The sequence below is a fragment of the Podarcis liolepis genome (assembly GCF_965112155.1).
Source record: "Podarcis liolepis genome assembly, chromosome: 9".
Lineage (NCBI taxonomy): Eukaryota > Metazoa > Chordata > Lepidosauria > Squamata > Lacertidae > Podarcis > Podarcis liolepis.
The window spans coordinates 38,443,664-38,465,979 of NC_139564.1; the positions used below are offsets into that span (position 1 = coordinate 38,443,664).

The 22,316-nt window shown below is 41.1% G+C and overlaps 1 protein-coding gene across 4 annotated transcripts in view; it reads right to left on the bottom strand.

Annotated features, from left to right (window-relative positions):
- Positions 1-2,477: 2,477 nt before the first annotated feature.
- IQCM (IQ motif containing M) overlaps positions 2,478-22,316 on the bottom strand; it is an 88,311-nt gene continuing 68,472 nt past the window's right edge. For all 4 annotated transcript variants that reach the window (XM_083520071.1, XM_083520069.1, XM_083520072.1 and 1 more), the window contains exons 11-12: positions 21,106-21,264; positions 2,478-3,005 (exon numbers count right to left, since the gene is read on the bottom strand). In XM_083520071.1, coding sequence (XP_083376197.1) covers positions 2,872-3,005; positions 21,106-21,264 — 293 coding nt within the window. In that variant the 3' untranslated portion in view covers positions 2,478-2,871. The remainder of the gene's footprint in view (positions 3,006-21,105; positions 21,265-22,316) is intronic.

The window sequence follows — 22,316 nt, forward strand, 5'->3', positions numbered from 1 at the left end:
AAAGTCTTTTTCTTCACATGGAAGGCTTTGGATACAGAGAGAAGATCCCACCAATGTGGGGGGAGGGATGTGATGTTTGAAATTCTCCTTCCCTCCACAACTCCCAGCACCACCAGCCACACCATACCATAAACCATCATTTTGGTATCAGTTTTCTTACTCAGTCCTGTCTCCTATTTAGGCTCTAGATTAGCAGAGGCACTAAAATCTCAGGTGGTCAATGTTTTCGTTTGTTATTATGTCATGTATTTCTTCATCTTTATATTGTAAACCACCCTATGATCTTCGGAAGACGGATGGTATAGCAATTTAATTAATAATAAAAAATGATGAAGCAACCATGCAGAAGAAAACCAACCGTTCAGTTTAAAAGGTAGCGCAATTCTAATCATCTTCACTACAGTATGTTGTACTGTTTCCAAAAATACTCTGTAGCAGAACTCAATCACGAACTGTGGAGACAATCTCTGTGGGCAGTCAGTATATCCCAGGAGTGTGGCTGTGTGTGCAGCAGGAGGGCAGCCTGCTGGGTGAAGGATGTGTGGAGAGGGGACTATAGCTCAGAAGTGAAGAAGATGCTTTGCACATAAATGTTCCTTGGGTGAATTTTTCACACCTCCAGTCATGAGGATCTCAGCAGGGCTCCATTAGACCTCTGCAGAATCCCTGAAGAGTCATAGCAAATAGTTATGGGCTAAATGAACGAATGGTCTCTGAAGCAGCTCCTGATCCAATTCCAGTTATTTGGGGGTGGGGCGGTGGCTTTTTTAAATGAGTAGGTTGAATAATACATTTAAAAATGCATGGGTTAATGCTGATAAGATCATTTTAAATGGACAGTAATTTAACTCTAGAATATGGATGGGGTTGAAATTTGATTCTGTTCACATCTGAAGGCAAGCTTATCAAATTTGCATTTTCCGAAACCATACTTGAGACAAAACACTGCCTTCCTTCAAAATCTGCACTTGAGATGCAGTTCTTCAGCAAGTAATACATATAAAAATATGTATACTGGGATAAAACGTGTAAATAAATGTGTATATTAGTGAAGATAACATTCAAAAATGCATTACATTGGGGAAAATTGCTTTGTAAGGCAACATAAAATAAAAATGTGTATATTAGAAACACACAGCAAAAGATTGGTACATTTTCATGAGGACTTTTTTTAAAAAAAATCACAAAACAATGTAGAAATATAGAGAACAGAACTTAAGATTGGAAAAATGAGGAACTGGGAGAAATAAAATTGATATATTCACCCATCCCTGCTTTAGAATACATAGCTGGCTCTTTTTTTTTCCATTGAAGAGCATTCCATTCACATTTCTATGTTAATAGAATTTGATTCAGTATGATTTCATCCCCCTCCCATCAGAACTATTTGTAGAAAAGTCGACTTGGAATTTTGAAAGGAGAAGCTCTTAAACTGGAAAATTATTCAAGTTGCCTGCCATCCATGGCCTTTTTATGTTGATACAATCTCACATTTCTTTTAGTACTGATCAGGGAAAATATTGGTGAACTGCAACTTTGGGTGCTTCCAGGCTGTTGCTATCTTTGGGCAGGATCTAATCACATACCATCAAATTCAAGTCGCACAGTTGCAATTGATTGGGAGGTCTGGCACAACGAACTCGCTTCCCCCAAAGACCTGATTTTTTGCGATAAGGAACGCGACGGGAACATGCGCTGGAAAGTATGGGAGAACACTTGCTTGACGTAACAGTATCTAACCTCCCCGCAAACAAGTCAGGACAAGTGCTCCCTAAAAAGCCAACATTGTCTAAGCTCCCTGCAAACAAATCAAATGAATTCTCAATAAACATTGCCCTTCAAAACCTTGGACATAATGCTTTGCTTTGTTTTTTGTTTGGAGGGGCTTGCTCATGATCTTACCATGTCTTTAGGCTTTGGGGGAAAAGATCAGTGGGAAGCAGTGTTTTTGAACTCAGTTGGGTCACTGGAACTTTCTCTGCACTCCATTCTAATTTGCAGTTTTGCTATAATAAAAGCCCCAGATATATTGCTACTGTCTAGACATTTTATCTGAAACAAGTGTCCTTCGTAATCCCAGAGGACTTTTCTATTTTATTTCCAGTAAATCAAAGTCTGTGAAGAGCTTTGGTTCTTATTAAGACATACCCTTCACAGTCCAGTGATTGCCAACAGTGGCAAACCATTGACAGTTCATTTACATATAAGTGATGACTTCCATCAGGTAGTTGGCTCAAAAAACTACAATGGACACTCAGAGAGCATATCCAATATTTCTTGCTCTTTGATGAGGATCAAGTGCCAATTTATTTATAGAAAAGTGACTATTGAAAGGTAAAGGCTTTCCTTTACTGACCTTACACCGTCTTTTTGCAGATTTGGGGAATATATTGTTAAAGCGCTTGATGCAAGTTAGTTTGTTTTGAAAAGCACACAGAACAACTTTGAGATCAAAAGGCACCAGAAAGGCTGTAAAATTTCTTGGGCAAAAAACACTGACACATTTATTTGATGTTAGACGCTGCCATACAGAATACAGAAAGACAAAAACAAAAGAACAGTGCCTATTATGATCCAAACAAATAAGCATGGGATTTTTTTATTTTAATTTTTTTACACATTAGGTTTCTAAATCCTACTGAAATTACGGTTTCTAACAATATAGGAATCTAGTGTATACCATGGGCTCAAGAGTGATGTTTCTGTTATCTTCTGTCTACATCTGATGATTTAAAGATGAAATGCTTTCCATTGCTTTCCATTGTATGGGAATTTTCATCAGAGGAAACTGAAGTTTGTTTACAATCCAGTATCTTTATAATCAAATTGATGATGTCATTTATTACAACTGGGCATGAATTGCATCCTATGTTAGACACTGTTCTCTGTTACAGCAGCAGCTTGGTTTGCTTCCTGTTCTTTGATCTTCCTTTCTCGCATTGATGCAGCTACCAAAGCTCCAGCGACTCGAATATCAGCTGCCTTTAATATTGGATGTCCGCCCACTGTAACACAAAATCAATAGATTTATTGGTATATTAAGAGCATACAAATGAAGATCCATCTCAATTGAGGACAATGCGGACAAAGGTTACTGTGGTGTGTTGTTTTGAGTTTGTGGGTGCCAAACTCGCATTTGATCCCTGGATCCAGCAAGCGTTAAAAGCTAGTCAAACCAACCTAGCTTCCTGAAGCCCTGGATCCGGTAAATGTTAAAATACACGCCAAGCTGGCTTCCTCTTGAGATAATGGGCCATTAAGAGCACAAAGGGGGTTACAGATGTAGATACATTCTGTATAAACTCATTCCAAATGTTGTCATATTTATCCAAACAAAGTCTATGTCTGTAAGAAGTCCAGTCAAAAGTTGTGAGTGCTGCCATACTGTTGATCCAGTGATTATCTTTATTCTTCCAATTCATCAGTATCAGTCTTTTGGCTACTTTACCTTCTTGACAATCCTGTGAGGACAGGTTTACTCTCCCAACGTAATCCAGTGAGCTTGCTGGCTGGGCAGGGATTAAAACCCACAACCCACTATGCCACCACTAGCCCTGTGTGTGTGTGCGTGTGTGTGCGTGTGTGTGTGTGTGTGTGGGAGAGAGAGAGAGAGAGAAAGAGAGAGAGAATATAAACTTTAGTCCCCACAGTCACTTTAAGATGCATCTTAAAGCAACTTGTTATCCTTGATTTTTCCATGAGCTATTTTGAATATAACTTTTTAGGAAACAATTTTTTTAAGAACTTTTAAGGAAACTTTTTAGGCAACACAAAAACACCACCACCAAAAGCATAAATATTACTGTAAAATTAACAGAGAACACCCTAATAATGCAATGACTATCATCAAACTATTTGATAAAGAAATGATGCAGCAGAAAAGCTGACAACTAGAGGGCAGGAGAGATTCTCCAGACATAGAAAACTAGTGAGCCCATGTTGTGACAGCAAACTCTAAATAATTAAAATTGGCCTGAGTCGAGCAGAGCAAAAACTACGCACAAGCACAGTTGGAGCAGAAAGAGAGTTTGGTTGTCCTCACTTCAAATGCTTCAGGAATACTTCTCCCATGAAGATGTAAAGCAGAAGAGGAAGTCACAGAACCATTCTATAACCATTTAAATGTGGCTATCCACCAGGAAAGGAAATATTCCATCTAACTGCTAAAAGGCCAGACATCCTTTACCTTGGTGAAGAAGTAATCATCTCAGCAGAAATGAAGATGTAGCAACATAAAAAAGCAGCTTTCAGAAACTGAGCGTCCAAATATTGTAAGTGGCTATGAATATGTTCCCCCTGTACATTCTTGCTGACAATAAAGCTCTCAAACAAAAGCAAATTTGAACTGTGGATATGTAAGTCTGCAGTCAATTTGTTCTTCACAAAAAGAAAATTGTGAAGTAAAATTGCAGATATGTCCCGATGGTTGTGATTTACCAGTACAGTTGAAGAGTCATTTTAAGGTCATCCCAGGAATGTAAACAGTGTTAAGGCTCTGAACTGAAACTAATGTGGCTTGTGGGCCAGAGCAACCAGATTGGTCCTGCAGCAGTACAGAAGAACAAGCCTTGCTTAGGAAGAATCTGCATGGCTTCTGTAAAGGTGGCTGTTTCCTCACTAATCTTTTAGAATTCTTTGATGTGTCATTAAGCATTTAGATTGGGCTAAAAAGATTACATTTGTATTCAAAGACGAGAACATTTCCCCAATAATATTAAGTGGGATTGGTGCCATTTTACTTTATAAGGAAAGAAACTAGGAGGATGCACCATTTTAAAATATTTTTGATAAGAATGGCATGGGAAAGTGAATAAGGAATATTCAGTGTTCAGTACTTCAAAACACTCTTCTCCTTCTTCTTCTTTGGCGATCTTCATAGCCTAGTAAGATTGTCTTACATAAAACACAGTTTTAACAATGAGTCTGTAAGTGCCTGTGGAGGCCAATTATGGAACCACATGTCCTTCAAAACACTACACCACAACCATCCAATGAGACTGATTAAACATACAAAATAGAAGCATTTCTTCATGCAATACATGAATAATATGGTTGACACCCCCCCCCCCCCCGGTTGCTGTGATAGGCAGTAGGTTAGATGGGTTTAAAAAGGAACGACACATTTATGCATGAGGGGTCTAATCAGTGTAGATTCATCACGATATGTAAAAAATGGAACCTTCACATTCTGGAGCAATCCACCACTGTTTAGCAGATGCTGTTATTATATCTGATTTGCAAATTTCCAGGGGCATTTGTTTGAAGAGTGTCATGGGGTAAAGTGCTGGACTATGTGGGATCTTGGCCCAAGTTAGCAGTTTTCTAACACAAAAAAGTCTCTGTAAAAAACACCCTAAGCCAAAGGGGGAAGCTAGAAACCAGAATGATGAAAGAATAAAGGAAAGGAAACAGATGGAAGACATAACTGGAAGAAGCCACAGACTGAAAAACCTCTTTTGGCAGTATGCGTGGAAAACCTAACAGAACTGCATAAAAGATTCTAGTTACAATTATGAAGTTATAATCTGTTACCACCTTCTATTCTCTCTTTTAGAGAGAGAGAGAGAGAGAGAGAGAGAGAGAGAGAGAGAGAGAGACTTGAGATATGTGAGAAGTAAAATTTACTTTGTGAAGAAATTAGCTAAAATTCTTACCGGGTATTTAGGGTTCAATTGAATAAATTGTTCATCAGACTTTGATGCGAGAATACAAAGACGTTTCAATTTCTAAGTGGGTTTCACATACTATGCTGTTTTTCCAATGAAGTGGAAAACAGCTTGCTGTAAGTCCTGAATAGGGTCTAAAGATCAATTTTCAACAGCAACAGAAAGGGGGTCCAATCTTTTCCCCAAACTCTTCCCCTTAATATTAAGGCAGAAAATGTGCTAGCAGCAGGAGGAGAAAGAGAGGATTCTCTCCCTTGCACCGATATTCCTCCTACACCAGGGTAGTCCAGTGTGCATGCTGCCCTTCAAGCCTTTCCTGGTGGCCCTCAACAATATTTGATGCTCTCCCCAAAAATATTTGATGCCTTCCCAAAGCCGGGTAAGCAAGGCGCTGGTCTTTGGCAAGGAGGCGTGAGGACTCTGGCAGGATCCTAAAGTCCACCCACCTCCTTCTCAAAGCCTAGGTAATGGCTGAGGGCTGGGTGAGGCGTCAAATTATGGTCTTGCTTCCCACACACCATGCACAACAAGGCAGTGTACGGCCTGCCGGTTCTCTGTCCAAGACTCCATTAGCCAATTCCCCACTTTGCACTCTTGGATGCCATTGGCGAATACATATGCCCACTGCTTATAAAGCGTGTTCTCCATAACAGAGAGCACGTGTTGCGGTTGGGAAGAACAGGCCACCCTGCAGTGACTAGGCAAATCTGGTGAGGAACCCAAGCCTTTAAGTGGTTAAATTGGGTTGCTGGGGAGTTTTGAATTGTGGCCAATTTGGGGGAGGGGTCAGAGTCCTTAAATACAGGGGCCAGACATTGGACGCTCTCTTGGCCGTTTTGCATCGGATCACCCGCCCTCCCGCCCTTTTATAGGGTAGTTTTTTGTTTTGCTCGCTTGACCTTGCTATTGCCTGTCATGGGGTCGTCCGCCTTGGTGCGGGGGCCTAGTAGGAATTTTGCCATCTGGCTGATTGGCTGGTGCCATTTGGTTTTTGCCTACTACGTAGCAAATCGTCACAACTTGTAAGGTTGGCGGTTAGGCATTGGTTAAATTGGTGCTTGGAGGGGTAAGTGCCTATCCCTCCAAATGATGCGAAGGGAATTCCGTTAAAGGAATCCAGGGGCTTGCCATACAATTTGTCCTTGTCCCCGGAGTCGGACCTGCAGCCGTGCAAGCCCCACCGGAACATGAGGGTGAGAAGTGAGGGACTGTTACCCAGCTTCATTTTCTCACCCAATACTTGTTTCCCACGCTGGCTTCCGTTGGTGTCCGGAAGGGCCAGCTCTGTCCTTGAGGGCAAGGACAGATAGTCATAACCAATGCCTAAGCATCCACTCACATTTTTTTGTATTTAAATAAAGTTGTGGCCAAAATTATGCCAAAAACCTTAAACAAAATTCACGTGTGAAGTGTGAATTTTTTGGTGGGTGGCACTGTGGGACTCAACACGCAACAGCCTCTACTCACAGAGGCTACAAAACTATTTCTGTACAGCTTTGGACCAAGATATCTGAAAGATTGTCTCTTCCCCTTATGTACACAACAGGTCACTGTTCTCTGCGAGAACAATTCTCTAGCAGATATCATCTTATCACAATGTAGGATTCAGGCCTTCGGTGTTGTGGCACCTCCCCTTTGGTATTCCTTCCCTTTTAATATGAAACTGGAGCCATCTCTGTGGTCTTTTTGATGCCTACAGAAGACCTTCCTCTTTCTACAAACCTGTCAAGTGGAGATATTTCCCAATCTGCATCTGGTTTGCAATTGATTTTTAATTGTTTTATCAATTGTTATGTGTGGCCCTGGGCTTCTTGGGGAAGAAAGGCAGGATATAAAACAAATATATAAAGATCCTCTTCCCAGATCCCAAGAGAGCCATCTACAGTAGCTATTCCTTCACCCCGTCTCCAGTGCAGAGGGCATCCATTGACTGCTCCTCTCTCACCAGCTCTCCTAAGCGAGCCTCACTTCCACAACACACCATGGCAATTCCGCCTACATCATTTGTGGGTGTGTAGGTGTACATGCCAACCTAGCAGTTCGAAAGCAAGTCAAAGTGCAAGTAGATAAATAGGTACCGCTCCAGTGGGAAGGTAAACGGTGTTTCTGTGTGCCTCTCTGGTTCGCCAGAAGCGGCTTAGTCATGCTGGCCACATGACCCGGAAGCTGTACGCCGTCTCCCTTGGCCAATAAAGCGAGATGAGCGCCGCAACCCCAGAGTCGGCCACGACTGGACCTAAGGGTCAGGGGTCCCTTTACCCGTTACCTTTAGGTATACATTTATCTATAGTGTTATTATATGGTTTCGTCACTAGATGGCACTGGACTTAGTTTATCTGCTAGAGTCAGAAGTTACCTGTTGCTATTCTGTTTTTGCTTAAGAGAGGCAATCAGGAAATGTATATATTTCACCTGAAGATCACAGGGTGGTTTACAACATAAAACGTGCAGCTAATGTGTATTCTTAGCCTTCTGTGACACAGAGTATGTAAGCCCATGAGATGCTTGAGATGCCTTGGAAAATTCTGCTGGGATTTGTTGTTGTTTAGTCGTTTAGTCGTGTCCGACTCTTCGTGACCCCATGGACCAGAGCATGCCAGGCACTTCTATCCTCCACTGCCTCCCGCAGTTTGATCAAACTCATGCTGGTAGCTTCAAGAACACCATCCAACCATCTCATTCTCTGTCGTCCCCTTCTCCTTGTGCCCTCCATCTTTCCCAACATCAGGGTCTTTTCCAGGGAGTCTTCTCTTCTCATGAGGTGGCCAAAGTATTGGAGCCTCAGCTTCACGATCTGTCCTTCCAGTGAGCGCTCAGGGCTGATTTCCTTCAGAATGGAGAGGTTTGATCTTCTTGCAGTCCATGGGACTCTCAAGAGTCTCCTCCAGTACCATAATTCAAGAACACCCATTCTTCGGTGATCAGCCTTCTTTATGGTCCAGCTCTCACTTCCATACATCACTACTGGGAAAACGATGGCTTTTACTATACGGACCTTTGTTGGCAAGGTGATGTCTCTGCTTTTTAAGATGTTGTCTAGGTTTGCCATCGCCTTTCTCCCAAGGAGCAGGCGTCTTTTAATTTCGTGACTGCTGTCACCATCTGCACTGATCATGGAGCCCAAGAAAGTAAAATCTCTCACTGCCTCCATTTCTTCCCCTTCTATTTGCCAGGAGGTGATGGGCCTAGTGGCCATGATCTTCGTTTTTTTGATGTTGAGCTTCAGACCATATTTTGCACTCTCCTCTTTCACCCTCATTAAAAGGTTCTTTAATTCCTCTTCACTTTCTGCCATCAAGGTTGTGTCATCTGCATATCTGAGGTTGTTGATATTTCTTCCGGCAATCTTAATTCCGGCTTGTGATTCATCCAGCCCAGCCTTTCGCATGATGAATTCTGCATATAAGTTAAATAAGCAGGGAGACAATATACAGCCTTGCCGTACTCCTTTCCCAATTTTGAACCAATCAGTTGTTCCATATCCAGTTCTAACTGTAGCTTCTTGTCCCACATAGAGATTTCTCAGGAGACAGATGAGGTGATCAGGCACTCCCATTTCTGCTGGGATTTACACACTCAGTTTTCAATGCCAGCCACTATCTATCTTCTTCTTCTTGGTTGGTTTGCTTGCTTGCTTGCTTTATATTCCACCCTTCATCAACAGATCTCAGGGTGGTTCACAAGATAAAGGCGCAAATAAAGAGAAACAACAAAGCAATAACCTACCACCCACCTCTGGGACACAAGGCAGGCACCACCAAACGCTTAGGGTTTCTTGCATATGGCAGGTGTGAGCAAACTCCCTTCTCATGTGTTAGCAAAGTCACTTAAATAACAAAGAAAGAGTCCAGACACACGTCTCTAATATTGTCTCCTCCACTGTGGTGAGATATATTTCAGTATTATTTAAACCACATCCACTTCTGTGACAATCCATAACTAGCCACCCCATTTGGGAAGAGTGAGTTGATCCTTAAGCTAAAAAAGTAGCTGTTTTATATAGTTGAAAAGGTAATCCATTTGAAAATGTATTAATGAAAAATGCTAAAATTCTATTAATCTTAATAGGATATCTACATGGAAATTCAACGCTTAGTAAGGACACAGCACAGCATTTAGAATGTATTAGCAAGAGGAGAAAAAAAGTAAAGACTTGTTATTCTTTAAGCAACTCAAATGCAAGATAAGATCTCTATTTATTAAGAAATAAGGTGATAGGTTGTGTAGTACTAATTAGCAAGTAATTTGGAACAGAATAGCAAGGCATGACTTTGGCTCCAGTGCAGTTCTTATGCCAAAGTATCTTGTATATATTATCACTTGTTCTAGTACAAAGTCAACAAAAAATTCAGGCCAGTTCAGGCATGCATACATAAATACACTAATTTTTGTATGCCTCTTCTTTCTATATTTTCCCAATGAGAAACTTTGCCATTGAATAGATATGTCTCCCATATGTTGGGTGTTGCATCTCCCATTTTCGTCTGTTTCCCCAATGATAAACTTTAGCACTGAGTAGATCATAAATTCTACGTCAATGTTTTTTGTTTGTATGTTTTTTTAAATGCAAATGATATTTCTGGATCTCTGAATAAGAGTTTAAAGCTGTGATGTTGGTGGCCATTTTTTAACCACCTTCACATTTTGAGATTTTCGGGTGGCTCACAGGACCCAAGTGGCGCTGTGGGTTAAACCACAGAATCTAGGACTTGCCAATCAGAAGGTCGGCAGTTTGAATCCCCGCGACAGGGTGACCTCCCGTTGCTCGGTCCCTGCTCCTGCCAGCCTAGCAGTTTGAAAGCACGTCAAAGTGCAAGTAGATAACTAGGTACCGCTCAGGTGGGAAGGTAAACGGTGTTTCCGTGCGCTGCTCTGGTTCGCCAGAAGTGGCTTAGTCATGCTGGCCACATGACCCGAAAGCTGTACGCTGGCTCCCTCAGCCAATAAAGCGAGATGAGCGCCGCAACCCCAGAGTCGGCCACGACTGGACCTAAGGGTCAGGGGTCCCTTTACCTTTACCTAATTTATTACTATATAGTTTTGGGTGCTAAAATTCTGATGCAATCCAATAGGAAGTACAGCAAATGAAAGAACATGGCTAATCTCTACAGAAAAGTTTGCACATAATTCTGAAGTACTGAGGCCTTCTGTCCATCCTGCAAAGCTGCCCTAGTTCCAGTAGTTTGTACTGCCTTGACATCTGCCAAGCAGCTAACCAATAATTTCTTTCCAGCCCTATTCTCTTGGCCATTCTGTGGCTCAGGCTGATCCCAAGCTGGTATCCACATCCCCAGGAACAAAGGAGATTCAGAAGGGTGGTGAGCATCATAACCTACTGTACCAGAAGAACATGCAAAGACTACTTGCTGACCCAAACCATTTATTAACAGGCGTTATCCAAACCTATATAAAGCATGTTTCAAAGACAACTTTCAATTGCCAAAAGAGAGAGCATGCAATTAGTATTTGAAATAATTGTGATTACATTTTGTGCTAATATTAGCATTGGGGGGAAAGAACAACAATCTCAAATGGCATTATTATCAAGGCACTCAGCTGGTGACACAAAGCAGGGGAGGGCTGATCTTGATTGTTTCTTACATTATGATGCTCTGCACAAACAGAAACCCTTATATAAATGTAAAGTGCATCAGAATTAGTATTTATATGGTGGCATTGATAAGAATTTTATGCTTCCTTTGGGGTGTCTTGTCGTAACAGAAACAAACTACTGCAATATTTGCAGTGAGCATCCATTAACACAAACTTTCTAATGAGTCTCTCTGGTTGTATACACTGACAAAAGGAAGATTACTTTCTCCTTCCAGTGATTATAAATCTTCCCGTAAAGTTTTAGACTGTAATGTTCTTAATGAAGAAAATGTGTCTATTTTGATCCAAGGAATTCAAAATGACAATCAGCCATTCACAATGTTGTCATTTAGATTTTGTCAACACTGGAATTAAAGTCTCCAAAGCCTTTTGTGTGAATTTGTGGCCATGGTATAAAAATGTTATGACTGAAAGTTACGACTTTTCAAATTTCAGTTATAGCATGTTTATCATACCAAGTGCATGAATCCACATATAAAGTACTAGAAGCCTTGTACATGAAGTTGTTTGGGAATTCTAAGAAACAACAACAAAAATCAGTGCAGTTTTGAAACCAGGGGTTAAAATCAGTGCTTTGAAAGTGTCAGCTTGTAATCTTGTTTCAAAATGTAGATGGAGACTTTAATTCCCTGAGCTTCCCACAGCTTCTGTATGCAAATCACACAACCCACAGATCGATTCATACCTGGAATCTGGAGTCACATCCCAGAAAATAGTTTAACTGCTACAGAAATAAGTCAAACTATTTGCCCAGCCCCCACAACCACCCTCCAGATGTTTTGAACGGCTATCATCTCCAACCATTGATCACACTGTTTGCAGCTAATTGGAGTTCTGGTCCAAAACATCTGGAGAAGGCTGAGCTAAGCTAATACTATCTACTCTGGCAGCATCTCTCCAAGGCTCAGGTAGACTTCTCTCCTAGGAATACTGTACAAGTGACTGAACCTAAGACCTTCTGCACAAACCATGTGCTGTACTAATGAACTACAGGTGCTTCCATATACTAGGACCCCATTTCCCCCCAAGAAAGCTTGGCGGGGGAATAATGAATTATGAAAAATGCTAAGGGAAACTCATCCATCATTAATACTGACTGGATATATTCTTTCCTAAGCCTCCTAGTAATTTGGTGGTGCTGTTGGGGTTGCATGGGAGCTAACAAATGTCTGCTGTAACACTGGAATCTGAGATATTTTTAAAGGGAAAAAATGAAACAAAACAAGCTGTTTCCTGTGCAAAATCTGTGGTGCCAGCAAGAGAATCAACAGCGTTAATTACCTATATAAAAATTAAATTTCCTTAGGCAAACACAATTGCTAAGGAACAGTGGCAACAGCAAGATCACAGGACTATTTTTATAAGATGGCTATATGATTAACAGACCATTTCCCAGCCCAAGGAACTGGAAACTTAGCAAGAGGCTGGTTTGTTTGGACACAGCATTGTTCAAGCTTTAAAAGAGCTGCTTTCCAGCTCCCCTTCTTTTGGACTAAATTCCACCATTTTGAAGAGTCCAAGGATCACCTTGCCTTAGTCCAGTTGGGGAATGAAAATAAAAATGATAAAGTCATTCATGAGCTTACAATACAGCTCCTCTGAGCTATCTTCTTTTTCACTCAGAAAAACTTTCTTGTAAATGTAATTCATTCCATTTGCTTAGCAACAGCTGCAGTTTTTATTACTGTAACCGAAAAATATCAGATGTAGCCTTGAAAAGCAGAGTGACAGGGACTCTGGCATATATTCTGCCACACATACATATTAATGTAAATGGTCTGCCATTGCTATTTTTTGTAACTCACCTTTTAAAACACTGTATAGTTCAGCTTGTAATGACAGAACATTTCCCATTCAACCTATGCAGGAACAAATACCATACCATGCCACAGATTTTATCATTAGGAATTTCAGCATTTAAAAAGAAGTTAGTGCAAATTTATTTAGTTAGGCCTCCATTACTGATTAAAGGCCCTGTTAGTTATACAATATAGTTGAACTTCTAGAGTTATGGAAAGCAGAATTATACCATATGTTGATGAAATCAGCCATTGTAACGTCATATTTATGGCCCTACCATTAGGTAGAGTGAGCCATCCACCTCATGAAGTTGATTTGGGGTGTCATGAAAGGGCAGCAAATGATTAGTTGATTACAGTGCAAGACTATACTTGGCTACTTAGAATTAAACTCCATTTTGAAGAAGAGGCATGGAAAAATCTGTGGGTAAAAGTGCCATATAAATATTGACGGCAACAAGAGAAAGAGCCCTTAAAATTGTACGTAGCTGGTACTTAACACCTAGATGCCTAGCTAATATAAAACCAAACTGTTCTCACATGTTTAAGAGGGGATGTTCCATTATAAGAACATATCAGCACATGTGGTGGGAGTATCCAGAAGTAGAAAGATACATCCAGGTATTATTTCTTCCAAAACAGTTCTAAACTTTGGATATATGCTTTGGAAGACTGATGATTTTACAAATTAGTCCAAAACATGTCATTTGAACACAAACCCCACTAAACCCCACTAAACCAGTCCCTGAGTCATATCAATTCAGGCTGCAGGTAAAGTGTCATGCGACACTTCACTCCAACCCCAAGATTTGATTAACCTCCAGCAGTTCAGCAAATTCTCAGAATCTGGAGGAAATGTTCCTGCTTCTAAAGACAAAGAGGCCAAGGGCTTTGTCTTTCCCTTATATAATGCAAAAGAGAGAGAGAAAGGAAAAACCCTCAACCACTTCATTTTTAAAGGCAAGACCACCCTCCTGCAAGATACCCCTCTCACTTTTTATGGAGGGTGAATGATTCTGAAAGTAAGTGGGGGACGATGCAGTTCAGCTGTAGCTCCTCCAAATGACACAATCCTTCAAGAAATAACACTGGTGGACTGAGCCTTTCAAAACTACTAGCTGACTTTGGGTTTGAGGCTGCTAGTATGTTCAACAGAGAGGGGGAAACTGCGGCATAATTTTTGTTGCTCCTCTATTAAATGGGAGGAATGTGGCTGAAATACTATGACTTCTCTGAAATAATATAGCCAGAAAGTTGGTCAGTATCATCAAGTGTAGTGCTAGGTTTGACCAAAAAACTGATTCAGAACGTCAGCTCTTTACCTGAAGGCAACTTGTAATTTTTCAGTGTCTTCTCTTTCCAAAAAAAAGTGTTAATAGTAGCAACCTACCTTATTTGTTAATAAGAAAGTATGATATTTAATAGTGCTGTATTTAAAACAGATGCATTTATGCTTAACAAAGCCAACAGTGGAGCAAAGTCAAAATCCAGCATTCTAATCTTGGAATTACACAAGTGCTCCAATATCCTGTTTCTAAGATACCAAACAGCAAAATGCAAAAGCCACAAACTTCACACATACACTAATCAGAACTGAACTGGCCATTAAAGAGATCTTGGGATTGTGGTGGATAGCTTGGTGGAAATGTTGACCCAGTGTACAGCGGCTGTGAAAATGGTGGATTCCATCATTAGAAAAGGGGTTGGAAATAAAACCACCAAGATCATATTTCCATTATACAAATATATGGGGCAACTGTGCTTGAAATATACTGTATATAGATAGCTCTAGTCCATAGCTGTCAACTTACAGATTTGAAAATAAGGGACCAGCAGCCTCGAAAATAAGGGATCAGCAGCCAAAATAAGGGATTTTCCAAGCACAGGTATGTTCAACTTCTGAGCCCCTCCGAACCAAAGGCAGAAAGCCCAGCCAGCAGCCAAACGAAGCCTCAAGTGGTGCTTCCCACAGCGCAGCAACCCAGCAAAGGGGATGCAGCAAGGGAAACCACCGTCACCTCTCCGCTGGGAAACACTGAGCAAAGGCGAGTCCCCAGGCAATGCGGGCAATTTGATCGGCACAAGGCATGCAAGCTCCACCCTCCAGTCGTTCTTAGACTCCTTATTGGGTGAGCAACGCAGCCAAGCAACACAGTTGGAGTCTCCCTCCTCCCTGGCCGGCAGGGAGGGAGGGAGAGGAGCTCCTTACTTTGACAGCTATGCTCTAGTCACTGAATTCCCCCCCCCCAAAAAAATAAACCTACTGTGGAGCTGGAAGCAGGAATACCTGTTTCCTCATTGTATGAACCTTCAAAATCTGCATCGCAGGCAAGGTGATCTTTATTGTTTGTTCCTCCTACCTTTGGAATGTATCTATATATATACAATTCAAGATAGGTAAATGCCCAGTAGACAAACTTGCATGTTATTTATTTAAAAAACAAACAAAATGGAATGCACTAATATACTGAAAAGTATATAATTTTCTGATCATGATAATGTTGAAATTAATCTCTGGCAAAGCTGTAAGATCCTTAGGAAAGAACAAGGCAGAGATAACAAGTGAAAATGGGAGGCATTGGTATTCTCCATGGTACCACAATGGTAACATGCATATCACTTTGAGGAATATACAAGGTTATTTGCATGCTTCCATCTCAGAAAGAGGGAAGAGGCAAGGATGTCACAGTATTATATTTATAGATGTGTTTATCAGGTGCAAGGAACCCAGCAACTTTTTCTCTTCAGATATATAGGCTATCATTATATAGCCCTGCAGTAAATACTAAATATATTTCCAAGCTCAAATTAAACGGCAGTTCCATCAAATGAATAGCAGAGTGGTGGAAATCAATCTTATCAGTTGTTTTTCTGTTCCAAAGACTACAAGAATGAATCACAGATTTGACATTCCTAAATTTATTGAATTGACTGCAATTTTGAAGCTGTTCTTCTGTCTGATTAGTCAGGAAACAGTTGTCTCAGAAGGGGGAAGAGACATACTACTCTTATTTCACCAGAATCATAATGGCATACTTTCACAAATGAATATGTTTTTCTCAGTGCTTGAAAAAAATAGAAAATACTAATTTTTATTTTTTTTTAAGTCTCAGGATTGCTGGTAGTTCTGAAATTTGATTTAGTGGTTGTTCTTGCCCCGCTCACTTCATCACAGAGGAGATATCAGGTTCAGACCTCTGGTGCCCTTATGTTTCTCTGGACCAGGATGTTTGTCTAGCTTTTGCCAGTATTGATGTAGAGTTTCCTTTGTTTTCATGTAATGCATGCCGGTTCCGATTGTTAGAATCACAGATGAAAGATTTGGGTGTAAGAGTGCAGATCTATACACCTGGACTCTGATCCAGCACATTTTGGCAGAAATTGAAGAAGTGCTCGGCAGCAGCAGAGGAAGCCTCTTGGGCACCTGGGGCTGCACGCCCAGGGGTGGGGTGAACCGCCCATAGGGGCAGTATGGGGTGCACGGTGCCCATAGGGAGGGATCACTGTCTGCCCGCTGCCTCCCCCCCAGCTATAGGGCGGCTGAGGCCCCACAGTGCACGCCCATCCAGGGATGGGATTGGCGGCGCCCTTAGGGAAGGATGGGGTTCCTGGCCTTAGCTGCCCTACAGCTGTGGGGGAAGGCAGTGCCACCATTTTGTCACCCCATCAAGGTGACACCAAGGGTGGACTGCACTCCCCCACCCCTTTCTACGTCCTTGGTGTTCAGGATAGATGGCTCTGGGTTGGGTATTTTCAACCTTTTCAACCTTGCCCAGAGGCCCACTCAAATCAAATTTGATTCAGAACCAATCTGAAATAAGCAGCTTCGCATTCTAGGCAACACACACCACATTAGCTCCTCGAAGATCAACGGCACTGTCTGTTTTTGCCAACTCCAGAAAAAAACCTCTCAGGGCTCTGTCTCTGCCCAAATTCAAACTGCAAAGCTGCCTTCTTTTTTCTGCTGATTAGTAATGCTAATATTAAGGGGATTTCCCCTATCTATATCACCTATAACTTGAGGGAAAGTGGGTTTAGGCTGTTAGCCTCTAGCACCCATTTTTAGTATTCATAAAAGTGACCTCTAACACATTCTTAGCAACTGCCTTCCCTCCTTTCCAGCAATCCACTGGAAATAGGATAACAAAGGAAAGTAATGAATTATTCTGTTTAGGTAATCCCCTTCTTAAAGCTGTATTAATTTTAATAAAAGTATAATGTTGAATCTGGGATGTCGAACATCGTTGCATTTGCTAAGATGTTTTAAAAGCTAAATTTGATTTAGGGGAAAGCTCTACAATGCTTAGTTTATGATGTTTAATTCATTTCTAGAAAAATAGCTCAATTATTTTTCTAATCTTATTATAACTTTACTTCTCTCTCCCAGCAAGATAATCAATATTTGTCTTCACAAGTCATTCTCAACAAAGAAAGCCAGGAACTAAAGGAATTCATATTCTTCCCTTAAAACTACCTCTGAGATTGGCATTGCAGGATTCCGCTTTGAGTTTGCCTCAAAGACTGATTACCGGAGCAAATCTGATAAATGTATGGCTGCAACATGGTTTTTATGGTTTATAGTGAAAATCATTAACAGCCAAATGCCATGTGTAATTGACAAGGAAATCCACATACTGTATTACAAATAAAAAATAAATTTAGACAGAAGTGCCACCATATACAGCAGAGTAAATATACAAGCAGTATCTTCAGCACGATAGAAGCAAGACATAATTCTGAGTGTATGCAACTAGCAAACACACTGAAATCAGAATTGGGCTTTATAAGCAGCAGCTTCATGTTTGCTCCTCATCATTCCCCTCATAATACCTGTCAAATTGCTCCTCCACTCTCCCCACAAGTGGCAATCAATGAATGGTAACCAGGCAAAAATCTCACACAGTTATATTCAGAGTTCCTGTAAGAGAAACTCCAGTCAGGGGACACTGCGGACAGAAGAAGAGTAGGAGGCCATTTTTTTACTGAGACCATTTTCCCCTCCCCTTCCAGGTGCCTGAGCCTTCCCAAAGTCTGCTCTGGAGAGTGGTGGGACCTTGCAGAACAGTATGGTAGGTGGTACAGCAGGCTTCAAGAGGAAAAAGGAGACCAGGAAAAAAATCCCCTCCCTTCTCCTTCATCCAGTAAGAATGTCCACAGGAGCTCAGTCCCTTCTGCAAATGGGAGGAGCCCTTTCATACGGACAAGGGCAAATCTGGATTCCACCCACAGTGTACTGATAATGCATCACTAGTTTTGTAATACTGGATATTACAGAGGAAGAGAAAACACAGTTCTTGCAATGTCTAATCCCTGTCTGAGACTTCCATTTCAAGTAATCAGACCAAATGCTCTCTCTGTAAATACAAAATAGAAATCTGTAAATAAAATCCAATTGCTTGTTGTACACACAACTGATGAAAGTTTACTGAAGTCATCAGAGCAGATTCAAGAAACACAAAAAGAAAGTCTGGAACTTGTGCCAGTGTTTTTTAAGTATCAAGAGTGGATCATATAACAAATGTCCAGTGCTATCTTTCCAAAAATGTTTACAGGGAGAGCAGTTGCTGTGCTACAGAAAGACTTTCTTTAATAGACTAATCTCTTTTCAAGGCAACTCCTGCAGTTCTCTTGTCAACTAGTTTAATAACCACTGTAACTCAAAAAGATACACTATCCAGTCATCTAGGGTGGAATTATCTATAACTACTTTCTGAAGAAAACCTTGCTGTCCACAAATGGTGTTAGTAAAAGCCCATCAGGCCAAGTTTAAGGGTGAGAGAGAAAGGAGTGAAGGTTCATGACTCTTGTTTTGAGAGACAAAAGACTATAAGAAGAGGCCTGTCGGATCAGGCCAGTAGTCCATCTAGTCCACAATCCTGTTCTCACAATGGCCAACTTGGTGCCTATGGGAAGAAAGGAAGGAAGGATTCTCCCCTCCACTTCAACTAATGCTGCTTCCCCCACCCTGGTACTCTCCAGATTTAGACAACAACTTTGATAAGCTCAGCCAGCATAGTCAATGTTCAGGAAATGATGGGGTTCTAGTTAGCAACATATGGAGAGCACCAAGTTGGGGAAGGCTTTTCTAATGTTTATAACATTGCTACAACAAGTGGTCTCAAGGGGTCTGGGATCTGTTGTTTTCCCAAAATGCCTGCCATCCATAATAAGACTTACAATGAGAGCCAGAGAACTATTGGGAGGAATTGCTGTCATTTCAGAATCTGTAATCCAAGGTGGGAAATTATGCAGTTCAGAAGCATCCCTAATGAGGAATTTGCTTCAAATAAAGCTCATTTTATAATTTTAATTGTGGGGGCAGCATTCTTTGTTTAAATTATGTAAAGAAAATGCAGCAAAACACTTCCAGCAAATTAGTTGCTCCTGAGGTACTATAATACCTATCTCCGCCCAGTATTAATCCACATCGTACAACAAACTTATAACTGCCATATCATCACTCTTATGAAAAGAAATACAAACATTAAATTAATGGAATGAGGTGGAAGAAAACATACAGCGCAGTCCTAGTTTAGAATGCCTTTAACATGAAATTAAATTGTAAGGCTGTGACAGAAGCACCTCCATGAGTGAGAAGCCACTACTGAGAAAGGCCTGTCACAGGTCAGCACCAGCCATGCAGCTCTTAATGCGGGCTGCCTGAGTTTATTATGATACTGCTATTCTCTGTCATTTTCTCTGAATTGTAGGCCCAGTCACGAAATTAAAAGACGCCTGCTTCTTGGGAGAAAAGCAATGACAAACCTAGACAGCATCCTAAAAAGCAGAGACATCACCTTGCCAACAAAGGTCTGTATAGATAAAGCTATGGTTTTCCCAGTAGTGATGTATGGAAGTGAGAGCTGGACCATAAACAAGGCTGATCGCCGAAGAATTGATGCTTTTGAATTCTGGTGCTGGAGGAGACTCTTCAGAGTCCCATGGACTGCAAGAAGATCAAACGTATCCATTCTTAAGGAAATCAGCCCTGAGTGCTCACTGGAAGGACAGATCGTGAAGCTGAGGCTCCAATACTCTGGCCACCTCATGAGAAGAGAAGACTCCCTGGAAAAGACCCTGATGTTGGGAAAGATTCAGGGCACAAGGAGAAGGGGACAACAGAGGACGAGATGGTTGGACAGTGTTCTCGAAGCTACCAGCATGAGTTTGATCAAACTGCGGGAGGCAGTGGAAGACAGGAGTGCCTGGCATGCTCTGGTCCATGGGGTCACGAAGAGTCGGACACGACTAAACGACTAAACAACAACATAGTTTCCAAGCATTCTTCAAAATGCAGGCAATCAAGGACACCTTGCAAAAACCCAACACGGATTGTCATGTTAACAAAGAATGTGTGATAAAGGCCAGATCTCCATACAAGGGTGCATACTTACTGAAAAGTTGAGGCGAGGGTCCTTTAAAAAAAACAGCCAACAACAACCTTTCATTGTTTTAATTATTGTCGTTTTACATTGCTTTCTTGTGAGATGCTTTGTGGGTTCGGAAAGTGGCGCAGAAATACTTGCATAAAACAATAGGTAACTCACCCATTGCACGTTTTAGACCACCAAAACATATTGCAAAGGAATTAGGGCTTTGCTGCACTACAAAGCATGACCTGTACACAGGTGACTAGCCACCACAGTGATATGCTCTTTTGTGCCCTGGCCACCTTCTAAAATCCAGCTTTATGCATCATACATGGAAGGTGTGGAGATCTTCAGAACAAATGCTCTACTGCATGATTCCCTCTTACAGTGAAAATTTAAAAGTTTGCCCCAACTCCTCTCCTAACTGAAATTCAAATATTTATAAAGATATACTATCCTTTAAACAAATTCGAGAAACTGCTTGTCCCTTCTGTCTCCAGGAAGTGATTTTGCTGGAAAGCCTGTAAAATACTAACTGCATCTGAATAGACTACATCAATTTCTAATCAAAACAGAGGTATGAATACAGATGTAGATACAACACTACTAGAAAAACCTTTGAATATTCAGAGCCTGATTATATATATAAAATCTTACCTAAATATTTGTAACCATCTTCCCCATCGACTATTGGCTTCAGCCAGGTTGACCTGGGAGCAGCTGCAGTTATAAGCTTGAGACCACGAGGTGGATACAACATGAAGGTCATTTCAACTGCTTGAGACTTACTGATGCTCTTTATTTTTGAATCAGCACCTGAAAAGTGTAAAGGGCTACTTTGTGAAAGCAGTATTTTCAGAGTGTTCAAAGCATAATTAATTTTTAAAACTCACTGACACATAATAGCTACATGGGTTTGAAAAGGGGAGTAGCATAAAAGGCATGTTCATGGTCAAGCAATAGCTAACTCTTAGTCCTGACTGGCTACAAGGATATTCCAGATTTAAAGCTATAGGGTCGTATCTAACATAGTACTATGTGAACATTCCATCAATACAAGGATTTCCTCTTGCTCAGTGGCATTTTTTGCTCCCTCTCCTCCTGTTGCACATTTCCTAAATCTGTTCTATGAGCATTCCCCCAATGCTCTGGAGAAGATTGAGGGTGGGATGCAGAGCATGCAGTGGAGGAGGAGACGGGGGAAAGTTCTCTTAAAACAAGCAAAACCCCTTGAACTGATGGCAATTGGATACCACCCTTCGATTTAAGGCTCCAAATACTAGCTGCTAGGGAGATATAGCAGAAGGGAGCTATTGCCATTTTGTTTATTCGCAAAACTAAATGTACTGTTCTCCTTCTATGTGCTTGGCATGGCAGTAATTCAGGATCTAGTTGGGATGCGACAGAGGCATCACTGACACCCAAAATCACATCCTCAAATTCCAGCATTGATGGCACTAAACTTGCATCTCAGGCAGAGGAGATTTTGTTTATACCACTTTTTGCAGTTCAAAAACTGCTCAGAGCAGACACAGCTAGTTCTAAACAGCAGCTAACAACAATTAACATGCAACAGTTGTTTTTTTAAAAAACAACAACAACCCCACGGCAATATTGCAGTAAGAAGACAGGATGAAGGGCAACAAAATCTGTATTGTCCTATGGAAGCAAGAAAATAATTAGCCGGGGCCTTATAAAAAGCTAAATATAAATTATATAGATAAATAAATAAATATAGCTTATTTAAAAGAGCAGAAGATGTTTTAAGGGTCAGAGCTGGGATAAAGTCTGTGATTTAGAGTTTGTAGCTGAAGTGTGAGTTTAATAGACAGGCTCTGGTGCTTGCTGAAATAATACAGTTTTCTGAG